General features: G+C 36.0%; 1 protein-coding gene across 1 annotated transcript in view; it reads left to right on the forward strand.

Moving 5' to 3' along the window:
* Positions 1-17,441, forward strand: part of CC2D2B (coiled-coil and C2 domain containing 2B) — a 109,848-nt gene that overhangs the window by 40,061 nt on the left and 52,346 nt on the right. Inside the window, exons 15-20 of the mRNA XM_025991204.2 lie at positions 1,632-1,782; positions 3,516-3,663; positions 6,822-6,960; positions 8,074-8,277; positions 12,819-12,911; positions 13,096-13,187. Of these exons, the coding sequence (XP_025846989.2) occupies positions 1,632-1,782; positions 3,516-3,663; positions 6,822-6,960; positions 8,074-8,277; positions 12,819-12,911; positions 13,096-13,187 (827 nt within the window). The remainder of the gene's footprint in view (positions 1-1,631; positions 1,783-3,515; positions 3,664-6,821; positions 6,961-8,073; positions 8,278-12,818; positions 12,912-13,095; positions 13,188-17,441) is intronic.

Genomic DNA, 17,441 nt, shown 5'->3' on the forward strand with positions numbered 1-17,441 from the left:
CACTCACGGAGATGGAATTCTCTACCTTTACATTTACTATTCATGATATGGTCTCCAGCCCTCAGGGGTCCCAGCAGTTTCAGAAACTGGATTTATCGACAGTCCCATGAAAATATATCTATATCCTCTAAACAAATCACAAGGCTGATGTGTAAACTCAAAATGCCAGTTCAACATTTGAATATAGTTATCAGTGCATTGCCTCTTTTCAGTTAGCCAGGTTACTGATTTGCAGTAAGAAATTTCTTTCATAGACCTAGATACTGTAAGTCCATTAGCTACAACCCCTACAAACCTTTCTGCATTAGGTATAGATACCTTTGTTAAGGAACTACTGTGCTAACTTATAGTAACTCTTACAGGGACAAAAATTAGATGACCAGAAAAATTTTTATATTTGCTTCTTTGACTTTCTTTTTTCTTCTGCATTAATTAACACATTTCTTCCTTTGGTTAATTAACCAACCTTTTGATTGACACATTCTTATCTTTGAAGAAACATGTTTTCCCTCCTTGATTTCCTTCTTCTTTAAGTACATGTCACTGTTTCCTCAAACACTGACAACACAATATAGGTCAAAATAAGATTTTCTTTTTTTTTTTTTTTTAAGATTTTATTTATTTATTCATGAGAGACATAGAGGCAGAGACATGGGCAGAAGGAGAAGCATGTTCCTTGCGGGGAGCCTGATATGGCACTTGATCCCAGGACTTCGGGATCATGACCTGAGCCAAAGGTGACACTCAACCACTGAGCCACCCAGGCGCCCCAAATAATATTTTCTTTAAAAAAAATTAGGTTTGTACTTATGGCAGTGATGGAATTCTAGGAGAAAGAACAGCATACAGAAGCAGAAGACCTGGGTTCCAGTGGACATCTCCAGAGTTGTCTACTCGGCACCTCCCTTACTCCTTCTTCTGGGACTCTCTCCCTCTCTACCTCCCATAGATTGTTTAACTTGTCCTTGGACTCCATGAGCTAATTAATCTCCCCTTTTCCAAAGCAATCCAACCTGGGTTTCTATCATTTACTAAAACTAAAACTAATGTAGTTTCATATAGAGACTCAATTTCTTCATTTATAAAATTGGAAGAGTAATACCTATTTCCTATAGTTTTTATCAGTCTTAAATGAGATAAAGAACTTTAGAAGTGCCTACAAGGGATCCCTGGGTGGCTCAGCAGTTTGGCACCTGCCTTTGCCCCAGGGCATGATCCTGGAGTTCCAGGGATCCGAGTCTCACATTGGGCTCCCTGAGTGGGAGGGAGCCTGCTTCTCCCTCTGCCTCTCTCTCTCATGAATAAAAAAATGAAATCTTAAAAAAAAATGCTGTACAAATTAAGTTATTTGGATATTGTGTTATATATACCTATATGCTCAGAACTGTATTTGTAATCCTTTTATTCAACTCATTTTCTTTGAAACTAGTAAAAGATGTTATATTTTTAAGGACTTAACATTATCTCTTTTCTCATAATCATGTGGATGAAATGCTCTAGAGAAATACCTATTTTATATGCTAGTATTTTTTAAAAAGAATAAAAGTATGTTATTGAGGGTTCTCATTTTAACTCTCCCCTCCCCCATTTTGTGCTTTCAGTGAGCTATCAATCATTTCTTTTATATTTAGGTTTATGAAATAAGTAAAAGGACAAGCTTATTGGCAAAACTATATTTACCTTTACCTAACAATACAGAGTTGAAAAGCAAAACTGTTTTGGAATATGTAGAGTTTAGCTCTGATGAGCTAGTCATACCTGCATATGGAGAAGTAGGAAGCAGTAAGTTTATTTAAAATGTCCCCTTCCCCACCTTCCTTCACTTTATGAATTCCATATCCTACACGACTCTGAGTCATTTATGTGATTAAAGAATGCTATGTTTGTAGTATAATTTTTTTTTAAGATTTTACTTATTTATTCATGAGAGACACATAGAGAGGGGCAGAGACATAGACAGAGGAAGAGGCAGGTTCCCTGAGGAGAACCTGATGCGGGACTCTATCCCAAGACCCTGGGATCACAACCTGAGCCAAAGGCAGATATTCAACCAGTGAACCACCCAGGTGCCCCTGTAGTATTAGGTTTAAAGTCTATTAAATTATCTTTTCCCATGTTAAACTAACATTTAAAAAAATATTTTATTATTTGACAGAGAAAGAGCACAATCTTGGGGGTGGCAGAGGAGAAGCAGACTCCCCATTGAGCAGAGAGCCTGATGTAGGGCTCCATCCCAGGACAGTAGGATCATGACTTGAGCCAAAGACACTTAACCAACTGAGCCACGCAGGCACCCAAAGTAACATTTTTTAAACTTTGTCTTGAATCAGATCTTTGGGAAATCTAAAATTTGGAATTAGCACCCGTAATTTTCCTAAATCATCTGAGATGAGAGCAGTATGCTCTCTGGAACAAGGGCTCTGCTCCTGAGTGGAAAGATGGCTCTGCTTCTGCCTCTCCTTTAGCAAAGCCTACAGATGCTCCAGGATGTACTGATTCATCTTTGAGTATACAGAAGGGAGGTAGAGAAGAAGTGAGAGAAAAAGAGAAAAGAAGGAACAAGAAGGGATATTTCTGTTCACTTTTTTAAAAAATTAAGATTTTATGTGTTCATGAGGGACACCCACAGAGAGAGGCAGAGACACAAGCAGGCTCCATGCTGGGAGCCTGATGTAGGACTTGATCCTGGGACTCCAGGATCACACCATGAGTCGAAGGCAGCCGCTCAACTGCTGAGCCACCCAGGCATCCCTGTTGACTTGTTTTTCAAAGGATTTTACTCCTCATGCAATTAAATTCAAGTTAGGGTGTCTGTGAGAAGACTGCCATTCCTCTCCTTCTTCCCCGGATTCCTTCTCTTTCCCTTCCTCCTCCTAGGATGCTTGTGTACATCTGGTAAAAAGGAGTTATGAATAAGTGAGCAATGAGAGAGAAGAAAATAAGTAGGGAAAAGGCTGGAAAGGACAGAAATAGAGAGGAATATAGTTTGTTGAGAGTCTAGCTGAAACAGGAAAACAGGGTTGTGAGAACACAGGAGAAAAGACTTAGGGCAAACAATTTAGGAAGCACTAGGAAGTCAGCAGAAGTTTTGAGGAGTATTGTTAAGCTCTCTAGAGATTGAGAAAGAAAATGGATAGAGGGGATGACTCAGGAATGTAGAGAAAGGGAAAGTAGTAGCTAGTTTGCCTCTAGTTCTGCAGTCAGCAGTTCTTTCCCTGTTGGAAGCCACTTCCAGGAAGAAAGGTTAAAAAAGCTTCTAGTTTCAAGAAGAGGACAATAGAGATGTTCATCCCTAGACCTTCAGGTTGACTGATATTTTCCTCTCTTTTGTAGTCTGTTTGAAATGATCTCCCTTGAGGTCCCTTAGATGGGAAGTAGGGGAGAGATCTAAGGTTAGAGCCTGGGGTCACCACAGAGCAGCCTGAGTTCCACAAGTAGAGTCATAGAAAAAATCTACAATGTGTAAAATTCTATGCTTTATTAAAAATTCATGTGTTAATGCTCTTTATAAACAGATGTGCCTTTTCTTCTTGAGGGGAATGGAACTGAGGAGCTTTGTCTTTTGACATCAGGAAAACTAAGTTACTCTCTATCATGGGCTTTAGACGAAAATGGTATTCCTCTGACACCCACGTCACAGTCCTTAAGATCTGCTTACTGCAGGTAATAAACTTTTATGCTTGAAAAATAATGCCACTCCTCAGCAAAGTATCACACAAAACCTGTGTCTGTAAAGGGAAAACTGCATCAGTGGTAAGAGCAAGCTAGTTTATTTAGACTATTTTTATTTGGATTTATATGTAAGTGAATGTATTTCTTTAATGCTTAGGCTTATAGTTACATGGATGATGGGGGAAGTGGTTCCACAGCTCTTGCAGGCAAAGGCTAAGACTCCCAAGGATTTTATTTCTGGAATCTTTGTATCTCCCAACCATTCTGGACTATGAAAGTATCATTTATGCATTATCAATTTGCTAGAAGAAAAATCCTAGAAATCTTATTCTATGCTCTAGGACTTCTTAGGGAAATTGAGATTAATTTCTAGTTCATACTTCAAATAAGATTGCTAGAATGAAGTACAATAAAAATCTATAAAAATGATATACTGATTTATATATTGTGTTGTGTTTAAAGAAAACAGTTAATATAAAGGACCAAGTAGATTCCATAATTAAAAATTAAGGAATGATGATAACAAAAAGATGGCCTTCTCCTCCCAATCTAAACACATATTAAAGAAAACATTGTTATACCCAACTATATGACATTATGGAAAAGTCAGAACTATGGAGACAGTAAAATATCAGCAGTTTCCAGGCAAGAGGAGACAGGGATGGATATGCAGGATTTTTAGGGCAGTGAAACTACTATTTGTATGATACTATAATTGTAGATAAATGTCATTACATATTTGTCAAAACCCATAGAATATCAACACCAAGAGTAACCTGTTAAGATAAACTGTGGACTTTGAGTAATAATGCTATGTCAGCCATTTACTATATAACAAATGCAATTCTTTTATTGCAATGAATGTAATAAATTATACCTCTGGTACGGGATATTAATTGTAAAGGAGACTGCATGTTTGGGGAAATAGGGAACATATGGAAACTATGCACTTTCTGATTGTTCTTGGTCTGAACTTAAAACTGTTCTAAAAATTTCAATTTTTAAAATAAAATAATGTTTAAAATTTAAAGCATTGCTATAAATAACTTGGATTAGACAGGAAATCAAAACTGAGAGACTATTTTAAAATAACAGTGAGAGAACACTATAAATAAAGCCAATGGCATATGGCCAGAGTCATAGTAAGAGTTCATAAATACTTTTTCTTGGCAATAGTTTTAGAGAAAAAAAAACAAACAAACAATTGTCAGTAGTACTCAGCAATTGATGGTGAGGAAGCTGAGGTCACAGATGTAGATTACTTACCAAGAAGTTTTAAAAAGAGGCTGAAAATAAGAGAGACAACAGAATCATAGTATAGGTTTCTTGAAAATTAGGGCAATTTTTATCTTCTTATAATAAGTGATGAAATCCATAGAAAAAAGAGCCAGAATGTATTAGAGTATGAGATCCTTTAGAGTCCAGAAGATTTTGAATCAGAATGCAGGTGATAGCTTGGCTGTAGAGAAGAGGAAATATCTTTTCAAATCAGAGAAGGAAACAAATCACTGTGTAGACAGGAACATAATTTTGATGATGTCCTTGTTTTGCTAAGTATGCAAGATCATCTTAGAGACCTGAATAAGGGCATTTTAAAGAAAAATAGACAAATAATAAAGGTAATCCATTTTGGAGCTAGTGAATAAGCTCTTAAGACTCTGAACCATTATTTGCTTGTATTTCTTTGTTTTTCCCTAGCATCATCCCTACTGTGACTCTTTCCAATCTTTGCCTCCTCATACTATTTTCTGCTTTCTTTTTGGAGTCAAATGTTTGTCCTCTTTACTCTAAAGCTAACATTTAGACAGGTAATTTGGGACTTTCTTTGTCTCCTTTAGGACCTTGATGACATATTTATATCCTTTTCTTTCATTATGTTTAACTCTTCCATTTACCTAAGTTGTTAGTCTTTTTTATTAAAGAAGCCTTCTTTGTTTTAAAACAAAGAAAAACCCAAGCATTTGATTAAACCCTGAAAACCTGTCTTGGCCATTTTTCGTGTCCAAGTTGTTATTTGTGTGCTGATCTGTGTACAAGACCTCCACTTTTTATTCACACATTCCCTCCCTGATTCAACCCATTTATTCCTGAAGAGTACCAGTGACCTTTGAGCCATATTCATGGCCTACCCTTATCATTTTCTTCTTGAAGTCTTTTCTCCTGGGGCTTCTGTGATGCTGCAGTTAGCAGTTCCAGTTACTTGGGAACTCAGGTTCACAAAAGATTGAAAGCAGTTCTGTGAAGGATTGGGACAAATGACAAATTTCAAGAGGCAGTGAATTCTAAGAGAAGGCTTCAAAGTCCAGAAAAGTCCATTTACCCTTAAGAAGCTTACTGTCTTTTTTAAAAATTTAAATTCATTTAATTAACATATGATGTATTATTAGTTTCAAAGGTAGAAGTCAGTGATTCATCAGTCTTATATAACACCCAGTGCTCATTACATCATCTGCCCTCCTTAATGTCCATCACCCAATTACCCTATCCCCTACCACCCTTCCCTCCAGCAACCTTCCGTTTGTTTCCTATGATTAAGAGTCTCTTATGGTTTGTCTCCCTCTCTGATTTCATCTTGTTTTATCTTTTCCTCTCTTCCCCTATGGTCCTCTGTTTTGTTTCCTAAATTCCACATATGAGTACAATCATGGTAATTGTCTTTCTCTGATTGACTTATTTCGCTTAGCATAATAACCTCTAGTTCCATCCACGTCATTGCAAATGGCAAGATTTCTTTTTTGATGGCTGAGTAGTATTCCATTGTGTGGGTGTGTGTATAACAAAGAAAACATATATATACATAAAACAAAGAAAAAATATATATATATACACACACACCTATCTCACATCTTCTTTATCCATTCATCTGTCAGTGGACATCTGGGCTCTTTCCATAGTTTGCCTGTTGTGGACATTGAAGCTTAGTGTCTCTTAAGGGAGAGAGTAGACATTTATCAAAAATCTAGGATACAAATTAGAATGTGAGAAGAATCAAGAGAGATATCACACCTAAATCTTCTGTTTTACCCTTAAATGCAGGGGATAGATAGGTTTTATCTTTAACTACCTGGAATGAGTAGGTTTTACCCTGTGTAACAGATGAATAACCACATTTTATATGCAAATTCACAAAATATTTTCCTCTATGTTAGTGTGTTAAGGAATGTAGATGCAAGAGGGGTTCCTGGAATTCCATGGTTCATTAATGCACAGAAGCTTTTTGAGTGGGCAAATGAAGTAAAAATTGATCCAAATAATCCAGAATATTCTGATTTAATGGAATTTATTTTGGTAAGTTGTAGCAAATATCAATAATGTAAATATATTATATTTCCTAAGCTCTACCCTCCTATACTTTATAGTTTGCTGTGTATGTTTCTAGGCACCAGGAGGAAGGTAAAGATAAATCTAAGGACAGATATGATTTTCAACCAGTTTTACAGTATTGTAAAGGCAATTAGAAATTCAGCAAATGAAATAATTGCTACTTTAGGCCTGATGGTTGGTAGTCTGCCATTAATCAGTATTCTGCAGTACATCCTATAGGCTAACCTTCAGGCTAGCATCTCTTGTTACAACTACTGAGTACCCATGGTATTATATATGCTAGGGATATACAGATGATTTATAGGCACATTCCTTCCCTCAAAGACTCAATTATCTGTTCACTTCTCCTATTCTTCCTTACAACCAACTGAACTCTTCTGTGTGCCTCAAACATGCATTCTTCGTACCTTTATTCATGTCATTTCCTCTGTCTTGAAGGATACCCTAGGTGGCTATCTTATCTACCATACATGTCTGATAAGAGTTTCCCTGATAACCTCAGTGACATATGGGCCTTTCTTTCCTTTCCCTCCTTTTAACTTGTTTTTCTTTTTTTATACCATTCCTCCTTTTATTGTAGCTATTCATTCTGTGTTTCATCTTTCCTTGTAGAACTACAGTGAATAAATCCTTGGTAGATAGCACTCGCCCTTGCATGTACCATGCACATCTTTGCATTTATTCAATAAAACAATGCAAAAATTATCGCAATTAGTTGGAATCAGAGCTTCCCAACTAATGTGCTTTATTGGTTACAAGTGTACAGAAATAATGATCCTCTCTCCACACTTATGACAAACAGATACGAATAATCTTTTAACCCAGTTGCAATATAAGTATTTTTATTTTTATTTTAAGTCATGACCATGAAAGGTTAGGAAGCCATGTAGGCTGTATTCTGTTTTTTCTTTTTCTTTTTTTTTTATTCAGATTCTAGCTCTGTATAGATTCATTGCTCCATTTCCTACATATATGACAAATCTAACATTTCACATTTGAGGGGGAAAAGTGTTTTGAAATAATTCTCGAATTTTAAAAAGTTAATATTTTAATACTTCTGTGACTTATATTTTATAGTACATGAAACATAAAGGACAGGATATTCCAAAATATTTTCGTCTTGAACAGTTGCAAGATGAATTTAACTTTGTTTCTGAAGAAGAAATGAAAAAGAGTAAACGTTTCCAGCTATTGCAACTTAGAAATGCAGGTCAATTAGATGTTTTGCTTCTGCAGCAAATACCCCTTTATGACAAAGAGATTCCAGACTTAGTCTTCCAGGTACATGCTTTCTATTTGAATATTGCTTATTGTATGATAAATTCATATTTTTGCTGCTTTTAGAAAAACAGTTTTATTTATTTATTCATGAGAGACACACAGAGAGAGGCAGAGACATAGGCAGAGGGAGAAGCAGGCTTCCCGCAGGAAGCCTAATGTGGGACTTGATTCCAGGCAGATGCTCAACCACTGAGCCACTCAGGTGCTTAATATTTTTGCTATTTTGAATCTAAACTTATTCCTTTTTTAACTAATAAGTTTATATAAAAAACCCATTTTAAAAACTATTATAAAAATAGGTTATAATAGGCTTATTAATTTAACTTGTTATTATCAGTAAGAAAAAAATGGTTAAACTCTATGATATTTGTTTTCATTTTATCCTGGACTGAAAGTAAATTGCAATAAGCCACTTAACATTAAATAAGTAAAAGTTGTTTTAAAAAATAGTGTGTATTTTTGTTGTTGCCAAGCCATCCCTTAGCTTGTATACCCTAATTTAGAGGATACACAAACAATACACTATACAGGACTCATTATATTTAAAACTCAAGTTGCAGGGAGAGGACACTCATGTTCTGAACTGTCTGAAGGCTCTTTTGGCATTTCTCAGAGGTGAAAGGGGAAATGCAAATTAATGATTTTTCAATGACAATGTCCTAGTTAGCACAGTTGTTTGACTGTTCTAGTCACACAAAGATAGGATTTGCAGATAATTTTTTACCTTCACAAACATGACTGAGTGCAAATATATGTAATCACAAACTGACCAGTTGGTATTTGGCTTTGGAAAGCATTTCCCAACTTTAAATTATGGTCATCTCCTGTTTTGAGACCTTAGGAGCTTCAGTTAGTAAACTAGAGTAGAAAGGCCTGAAAATAGCTTGGAATAGCTGGAAAGTTATTCATTTTCCTCCTGCTGCTTTTCTCAATGACTGAATTCAGTTCTACAGTCCCATAAAGTGACAGGCAAAGCAGAAGGCTCAGCATTATCATGAATATAACATCATAAAAGAGAACAGTTTCTGCTCTTGAAATCAGGGGCATTCCTTATCTTATTCAAACTATTCAGAGAGCAAAAAAGGAGGGAAAGTAATCCTATTCATTTTCTGAGTCTGATATAACTTTCATAGCAAAATTGGGCAAGGAGAGCAGGAAATGGTCATTTTGGATCATTTTACTTATGAGCATAGTTGTAAATTTTCTAATAAAATTTCAACAAATTAAAAAGCCATATATTGTGAATAAATATATAATTACACTTTATAATCTGAGTTTGTTTTCACATAGCAAAGCTAATTTAATTACAGAATCTGTTAATATAACTTACCATATGAACAGAATTAAGGAAGGAAAGATATGCTCCTCTTAATAAATGCCCAGAAGGCATTTAATAAAATCGGTGCTCATTCATGATGAAAGCTCTTAGTATACTAGAATTAGAAGAGAATTTCTTCTTTGTTTAAAGTTTTTATTTTAATTCCGGTTAGTTAACACATAGTGTTATATTAGTTTCAGATGTCCAATATAGTGATTCAACAGTTGCATACATCACACTGTGCTCATCACAAGTGCACTGTTATCTCTATCACCTATTTCATCTGTTCTCCCCACCCTGCTCCACTCTGGTACCATCAGTTTGCTCTCTATAGTTAAGAGTCTGTTTCTTGGTTTGTCTCTCTCTCTCTTCCCCCCACCCTTTGCTTCTTTGTTTTGTTTCTTAAATTCCACATATGAGTGAAATCATATGGTATTTGTCTTTCTCTGCGTTATTTCACTTAGTATTATACTCTTTAGCTCCATCCATGTTGTTGAAATTGGCAAGATTTCATTCTTTTTATGGTTGAATAATATTTCATTGTATATATATTACCCCATCTTTATCCATTCATCTATCGATGGATACTTGGGCTGCTTCCATATCATGGCTATTGTAAATAATGTTGCTATAAACATAGGTGTGCATGTAACCCTTTGATTAGTGTTTTTGTATTCTTTGGGTAAATTCCCAGTAGTGCAATTGCTGGATCATAAGGTAGTTCTATTTTTAACTTTTTGAGGAAACTCCATACTGTTTTTCAGAGTGGCTGCACCAGTTACAGTCCCACCAACAGTACAAGAGGGTTCCTTTTTCTCTATATCCTACACCTGTTGTTTCTTTTGTTTAAGATTTTAGCCATTCTGACAGGTGTGAGGTGATATCTTGTAGTTTTGATTTACATTTCCCTGATGATAAGTGATGATGAACATCTTTTCATGTGTCTGTTTGCTTCTATGTGTCTTTTTTGGAGAAATGTCTTCTGCCCATTTTTTAATTGGACTTTTTTTGGGGGGGGATGTTGAGAATTATAAGTTCTTTATATATTTTGGACACTAACCCTTCACTGGATATGTTATTTACACATATCTCCTGCCATTCCTTAGGTTGCCTTTTAGTTTTATTGATTGTTTCCTTAGAAGAGAACTTCTTTAAACTGATTGAGAATGTTACAACATTTTGGGTTTTTCTCCTGAAGTGAACCACATTGAAAGAAGTGCTTCTTCTAAATTGTGGAATTGAGAGAGTGTGAGGAGACACAAGAAGGCAACATCTACATGCCTACTGAATGATTACATTAAATTTCAGATGTAATTAGCTAGTAATATAGAAACATGAAGAAAGCAGAGCAGAACAAAGGATAAGACAGCTGCAACAAATTTTGATGTTGGTTTTTCCAGGGCTTTGGTACCCTAATGGGGAGTAAGCTTCTTGTGACATGTCCTCACAGAGTTGGGTTTGCCAGAGTTAGCAAAACAAAATGAAAACAAAAACAAACAAACAAAAAAAACCCCTGTGCACAATAGGCAAGGTTTACAGATTAAGCAGATGTGTCAAAGGACATAGTTCACCCCTTAATGACAGGGGATTAGGAGAGTACCAAACCCTGAGCAATCGAAAATCGAAAAATAACTTTTGACCTCTCCAAAACTGAAATAATAATGGGCTATTGTTGATAAGCTACCTGATAACAGAAAGCGTTGACACATTTTTTTAATGTTACACATATTATACACTGTATTCTTACAATAAAGTAAGCTAGAGAAAAGAAAATGTTATTAAGAAAATCATAAGGAAGAAAAAATACATTTTCAGTACCATACTGCAAAAAGTCTGCATCCAAGTGTACCTGCACAGTTTAAATCCATGTTTTCAGGGGTCAACTATAATTACTTAAGAGGATGGATATATGGATTTTAACATTCTTGCTAATTTTCTATAGTTTTGAAAAAGTTGAGGAAAAATTAAAGACAAAAAATAAATAGCATTCTGTACACCAGTAAAAACCCACTAATTGTAACTTAATGAAGATACCCCTTGCAATAGCAATGAAAACCCTAAGATATATAGAAATATATTTAACAAAAAGATATGTAAGAATTGAGAAAATTACAAAACATTTTGAATGATGTAAAAAAAATTCTGAGTAAATGTTCACTGATAGGAAGTTGCAAGGTGCCAGCATTGTAGGATGCCAGTTCCCCCAGATTATTTCATACACATAGTAATGCAATTCCAAACCAGTGAAATGGAACAGAGGGCCTCAAAACAGACTTATACATGTGTAAAGACTTTTTATTTGATAGGTATAATCACAAATCAGTTGGAAAAGAATGAACTATTTGGTAAGTGGTTCTGGTCATCTGTCTAGAAAGAAAATTAAGATTCAGACCTCATAAAAGGAATAAATACCATGTGTAATGAGGACTACATGTGAATTATATTAATTATACTGGAATTAAAATAAAAAATTAATAAAGGCAAAACTGTGTAAAAAGCAAAACTTTAAATGGATATCTTAATCTTGGGGTAAGAAAGTATTTCCTAAAACACAAAAAGTATAAAAAGAAAAAGGGGGCAGCCTGGGTCGGTTCAGTGGTTTAGCACCGCCTTCAGCTGAGGGTGTGATCCTGGAGACCTGGGATTGAGTCCCACATCACGCTCCAGGCATGGAGCCTGCTTCTCCCACTGCCTGTGTCCCTGCTTCTCTCTCTCTCTCTGTCTCTCATGGATAAATAAATTTAAAACATTTTAAAAAAAGAGAATATTTCAGTCATTCTCACATTTTTTTCATAATTTCTCAATCGCAAAATTCTTTTTCTCAACATTAATTTAAAAGATGCATGGACCTCATCCTAGAAGCAAATAAAATATAGTCAAAAGCTGTTCTTACCATCACTCAGTGGGAAAATCTGAAAGAAATGTTTTCTTCTCTGTGATCCCGAAGTTCCAGGATTGAGTCCCAGATCGGGCTTCCTGCGTAAGCCTGCATCTCTTTCTGCCAATGTCTCTGCCTCATTCTCTGTGTCTCTCATGAATAAATAAATAAAATCCTAAAAAAAAAAAAAAGAAAGAAAGAAATATTTTCTTCTCTTGTGCCAGAGTGTTGCCAGTGTCTCCTACACATGAACTAAAGTGAATATTCATTATTTAATATTTTATTGCAATGTATCATAGCTGAACTCTGTTACATTGAAGAGGTAAAACTAAATTCTCTGTTTAGGAATATGAAAGTCAGATAGAGAAGGATATCTCCATTTCAGATGTCAATTCTATTACTACACAAAGAATTAATTCTGCCAATTTTCTGAAAAAGGTAATGATAACAAAATAACATCATCAGTATGTTTGCATCTACTTTTGTGAAATCTTCCTAATTTCCCTTTCCATTCATTACTTACAAAAATCGAGAGTAAAAAGTGTGGAACCAGTAGCATTGTAAATTCTTAATCTTCAAATATAAACTATTATTTCTCTAAATTAAATTTACTTTTTTGTAGATGAGAAGATTGATAATGAAAAGAATTGTTAAAGTTAGCAAATTTAACTTATCAGATGTTGTGGCTGATTATGAAGAAATTGTATCTGCAAGGTATATATTATTTAAATATGAAATATAAAGCTTTAAGCTAGTGCCTTCAAAGTTCTTTGTTTTGATTTTAAGTTACATGTCAGAGGATGCATTTACAAGGCATAAAGTGAAACATAGTGTTTAAAACATATTTGGTTATTTTAAAATTGCATTTTGGACATACCTATATGATATGTATTTTCAATTACATAGTTTGTAATGCTCTCCTTATTGATAGTTTTTACGGCAAGAAAGAAAAAGAAAAGAAATACCTTTGTCCCAAATTAGTTTTGCCCCAAGATTTTCCTGTCCTGGAACTGCTATTAGAAAAATGGTGGAGGCGGGGCAAGATGGCAGAAGAGTAGGGTCCCCAAGTCACCTGTCCCCACCAACTTACCTAGATAACTTTCAAATCATCCTGAAAACCTACGAAATTCAGCCTGAGATTTAAAGAGAGAACAGCTGGAATGCTACAGTGAGAAGAGTTCAAGCTTCTATCAAGTACAACTTGTTTTTGGCTACTCTGCACTGAGCAAAATGACTAGGAGGAAAAACTGACCACAAAAGAAAGAATAGAAACAGTACTCTCTCCCACAGAATTACAAAATTTGGATTACAATTCAATGTCAGAAAGCCAATTCAGAAGCGCAATTATAAAGCTACTGATGGCTCTGAAAAAAAGCATGAAGGATTCAAGAGACTTCATGACTGCAGAATTTAGATCTAATCAGGCCGAAATTAAAAATCAATTAAATGAGATGCAATCAAAACTGGAGGTCCTAACGATGAGGGTTAGTGAGGCAGAAGAACCAATGAGTGACATAGAAGACAAGTTGATGGCAAGGAAGGAAGCTGAGGAAAAAAAGAGAAAAACAATTGAAAGACCACGAGGATAGGTTAGAGGAAATAAATGACAGCCTCAGAAGGAAAAAATCTACATTTAATTGGGGTTCCAGAGGGCGCCGAAAGGGACAGAGGACCAGAAAGCATATTTGAACAAACCATAGCTGAGAACTTCCAAATGTGGGGAGGGAAACAGGCATTCAGACCCAGGAGATAGAGAGATCCCCTCTAAAATCAGTTAAAACCGTTCAACACGTCGACATTTAATAGTGAAACTTTCAAATTCCAAAGATAAAGAGAAGATCCTTAAAGCAGCAAGAGACGAGAGATCCCTAACTAATATGGGGAGAAATATTAGATTAACAGCATACCTCTCCACAGAGACCTGGCAGGCCAGAAAGGGCTCCAGGATATATTCAGGGTCCTACATGAGAAGAACATGCAGCCAAGATTACATACTCTATCCAGCAAGGCTCTCATTCAGAATAGAAGGAGAGATAAAGAGCTTCCAAGATAAGCAGAAACTGAAAGCATATGTGACCACCAAACCAGCTCTGCAAGAAATATTAAGGGGCACTCTGTAAAAGAAAGAGGAAGCCCAAAGAAATAAGCCACTAAAACGGTGACTGAATAGGTATTATGATGACACTAAATTCGTATCTTTCAATGGTAACACTGATCCCATCAAAAGACACAGGGTTTCAGACTGGATAGAAAAGCAAGACCCATCTATTTACTGTCTACAAGAGGCTCATTTTAGACGTAAGGACACCTACAGCCTGAAAATAAAAGGTTGGAGAACCATTTACCATTCAAATGGTCCTCAAAAGAAAGCAGAGGTACCCATCTCATATCACATAAATTAAAGTTTATCCCAAAGACTGTAGTAAGAGATGAAGAGGGACACTATATCATACTTAAAGGATCTATCCAACAAGAGGACCTAAAATCATGAATATTTATGCCCCAAATATGGGAGCTGCCAAGTATATCAATCAGTTAATAACCAAAGTTAAGACATAATTAGATAATAATACACTTATACTTGGTGACCTGAACACAGCACTTTCTACAATCGACAGATCTTCTAAGCACAACATCTTCAAAGAAACAAGAGCTTTAAATGATACACTGGACCAGATGGATTCCACAGATATTTCCTGAACTTTCCATCCAAACGCAGCTGAATACACATTCTTCTCAAGTGCACGTGGAACTTGCTCCAGAATAGACCACATACTGCATCACAAAACAGGTCTTAACCGATACCAAAAGATTGGGATTGTCCCCTGCATATTTTCATACCATAATGCTTTGAAACTTGAACTCAATTGCAAGAAGAAATTTGGAAGAAATTCAAACACGTGGAGGTTAAAGACCATCCTGCTAAAAGATGAAAGGGTCAATCATGAAATTAGAGAATGAAAAAGATTCATGGAAACTAGTGAGAATGAAGATACAACTGTTCAAAATCTTTGGGATACAGCAATAGCAGTCCTAAGGGAAATACATCGCAATGCAAGCATCCATCCAAAAACTGGAAAGAACTCAAATACAAAAGCTAACCTTGCACCTAAAGAAACTGGAGAAAGAACAGCAAATAGATCCTACACCCAGCAGAAGAAGAGAATAAAGATTCGAGCAGAACTCAATGAAATAGAGACCAGAAGAACTGTGGAACACATCAACAAAACCAAGAGTTAGGTCTTTGAAAGAATTAATAAGATAGATAAACCATTAGCCAGCCTTATTAAAAAGAGGAGGGAAAAGACTCAAATTAATAAAATCATGAATGAGAAAGGAGAGATCAACATAAATAAATACCAAGGAGATACAAACGATTTTAAAAACTTATTATGAGCAGCTATAAGCTAATAAATTAGGCAACCTAGAAGAAATGGACACATTTCTGGAAAACCACAAACTACCAAAACTGGAACAGGAAGAAATAGAAAACCCCAACAGCCCAATAACCACGGAGGAAATTGAAGCAGTCATCAAAAACCTCCCATGACACAAAAGTCCAGGGCCAGATGGCTTCCCAGGGGAATTCTATCAAACGTTTAAAGAAGAAACAAAAATAAAATGAAATAAAATAAAATAAAGAAGAAACAATACCTATTCTACTAAAGCTGATCCAAAAGATAGAAAGGGATGGAGTTCTTCCAAACTCGTTCTATGAGGCCAGCATCACCTTAATTCCAAAACCAGACAAAGATCCCACCAAAAAGGAGAATTATAGACCAATATCCCTGATGAACACAGATGCAAAAATTCTCAACAAGATAGTAGCCAATCGGATCCAACAATACATTAAGAAGATTATTCACTATGACCAAGTGGGATTTATCCCCGGGATGCAAGGCTGGTTCAACACTCGTAAAGCAATCAATGTGATTGATCATATCAGCAAGAGAAAAAACAAGAACCATATGATCCCCTCAGTAGATGCAGAGAAAGCATTTGACAAAATACAGCATCCATTCCTGATCAAAACTCTTCAGAGTGTAGGGATAGAGGGAACATTCCTCAGCATCTTAAAAGCCATCTATGAAAAGCCCACAGCAAATATTCTCAATGAGGAAACACTGGGAGCCTTTTCCCTAAGATCAGGAACAAGACAGGGATGTCCACTCTCACCACTGCTATTCAACATAGTACTAGAAGTCCTAGCCTCAGCAATCAGGCAACAAAAAGAAATAAAAGGCATTCAAATTGACAAAGAAGAAGTCAAACTCTCCCTCTTTATAGACGACATGATACTGTACATAGAAAACCCAAAAGTCTCCACCCTAAGATTGCCAAACTCATATAGCAATTCGGCAGTGTGGCAGCATACAAAATCAATGTCTGGAAGTCAGTGGCATTTCTATACGCTAACAATGAGACTGAAGAAAGAGAAATTAAGGAGTCAATCCCATTTACAATTGCACCCAAAAGCATAAGATACCTAGGAATAAACCTAACCAAAGAGGTAAAGGATCTGTACCCTAAAAACTACAGAACACTTCTGAAAGAAATTGAGGAAGACACAAAGAGATGGAAAAATATTCCATGCTCATGGATTGGAAGAATCAATACTGTGAAAATGTCAGTGCTACCCAGGGCAATTTACACATTTAATGCAATCACTATCAATCAGTATGGACTGATTCCATACTCTCTTCAGAGAGTTGAACAAATCATCTTAAGATTTGTGCGGAGAGCAGCCCAGGTGGCTCAGCGGTTTAGCGCCACCTTCAGCCCAGGTGAGACCTGGGATTGAGTCTCACGTCAGACTCCTTGCATGGAGCCTGCTTCTCCCTCTGCCTGTGTCTCTGCCTCTCTCTCTCTCTCTCTCAATCTCTGTCTCTCATGAATAAATAAGTAAAATCTTAAAAAAAAAAAAGAAGATTTGTGTGGAAACAGAAAAGACCCCAAATAGCCAGGGGA

The sequence above is a fragment of the Vulpes vulpes genome, chromosome 15, assembly GCF_048418805.1.
Source record: "Vulpes vulpes isolate BD-2025 chromosome 15, VulVul3, whole genome shotgun sequence".
NCBI classification, from domain to species: Eukaryota; Metazoa; Chordata; class Mammalia; order Carnivora; family Canidae; genus Vulpes; species Vulpes vulpes.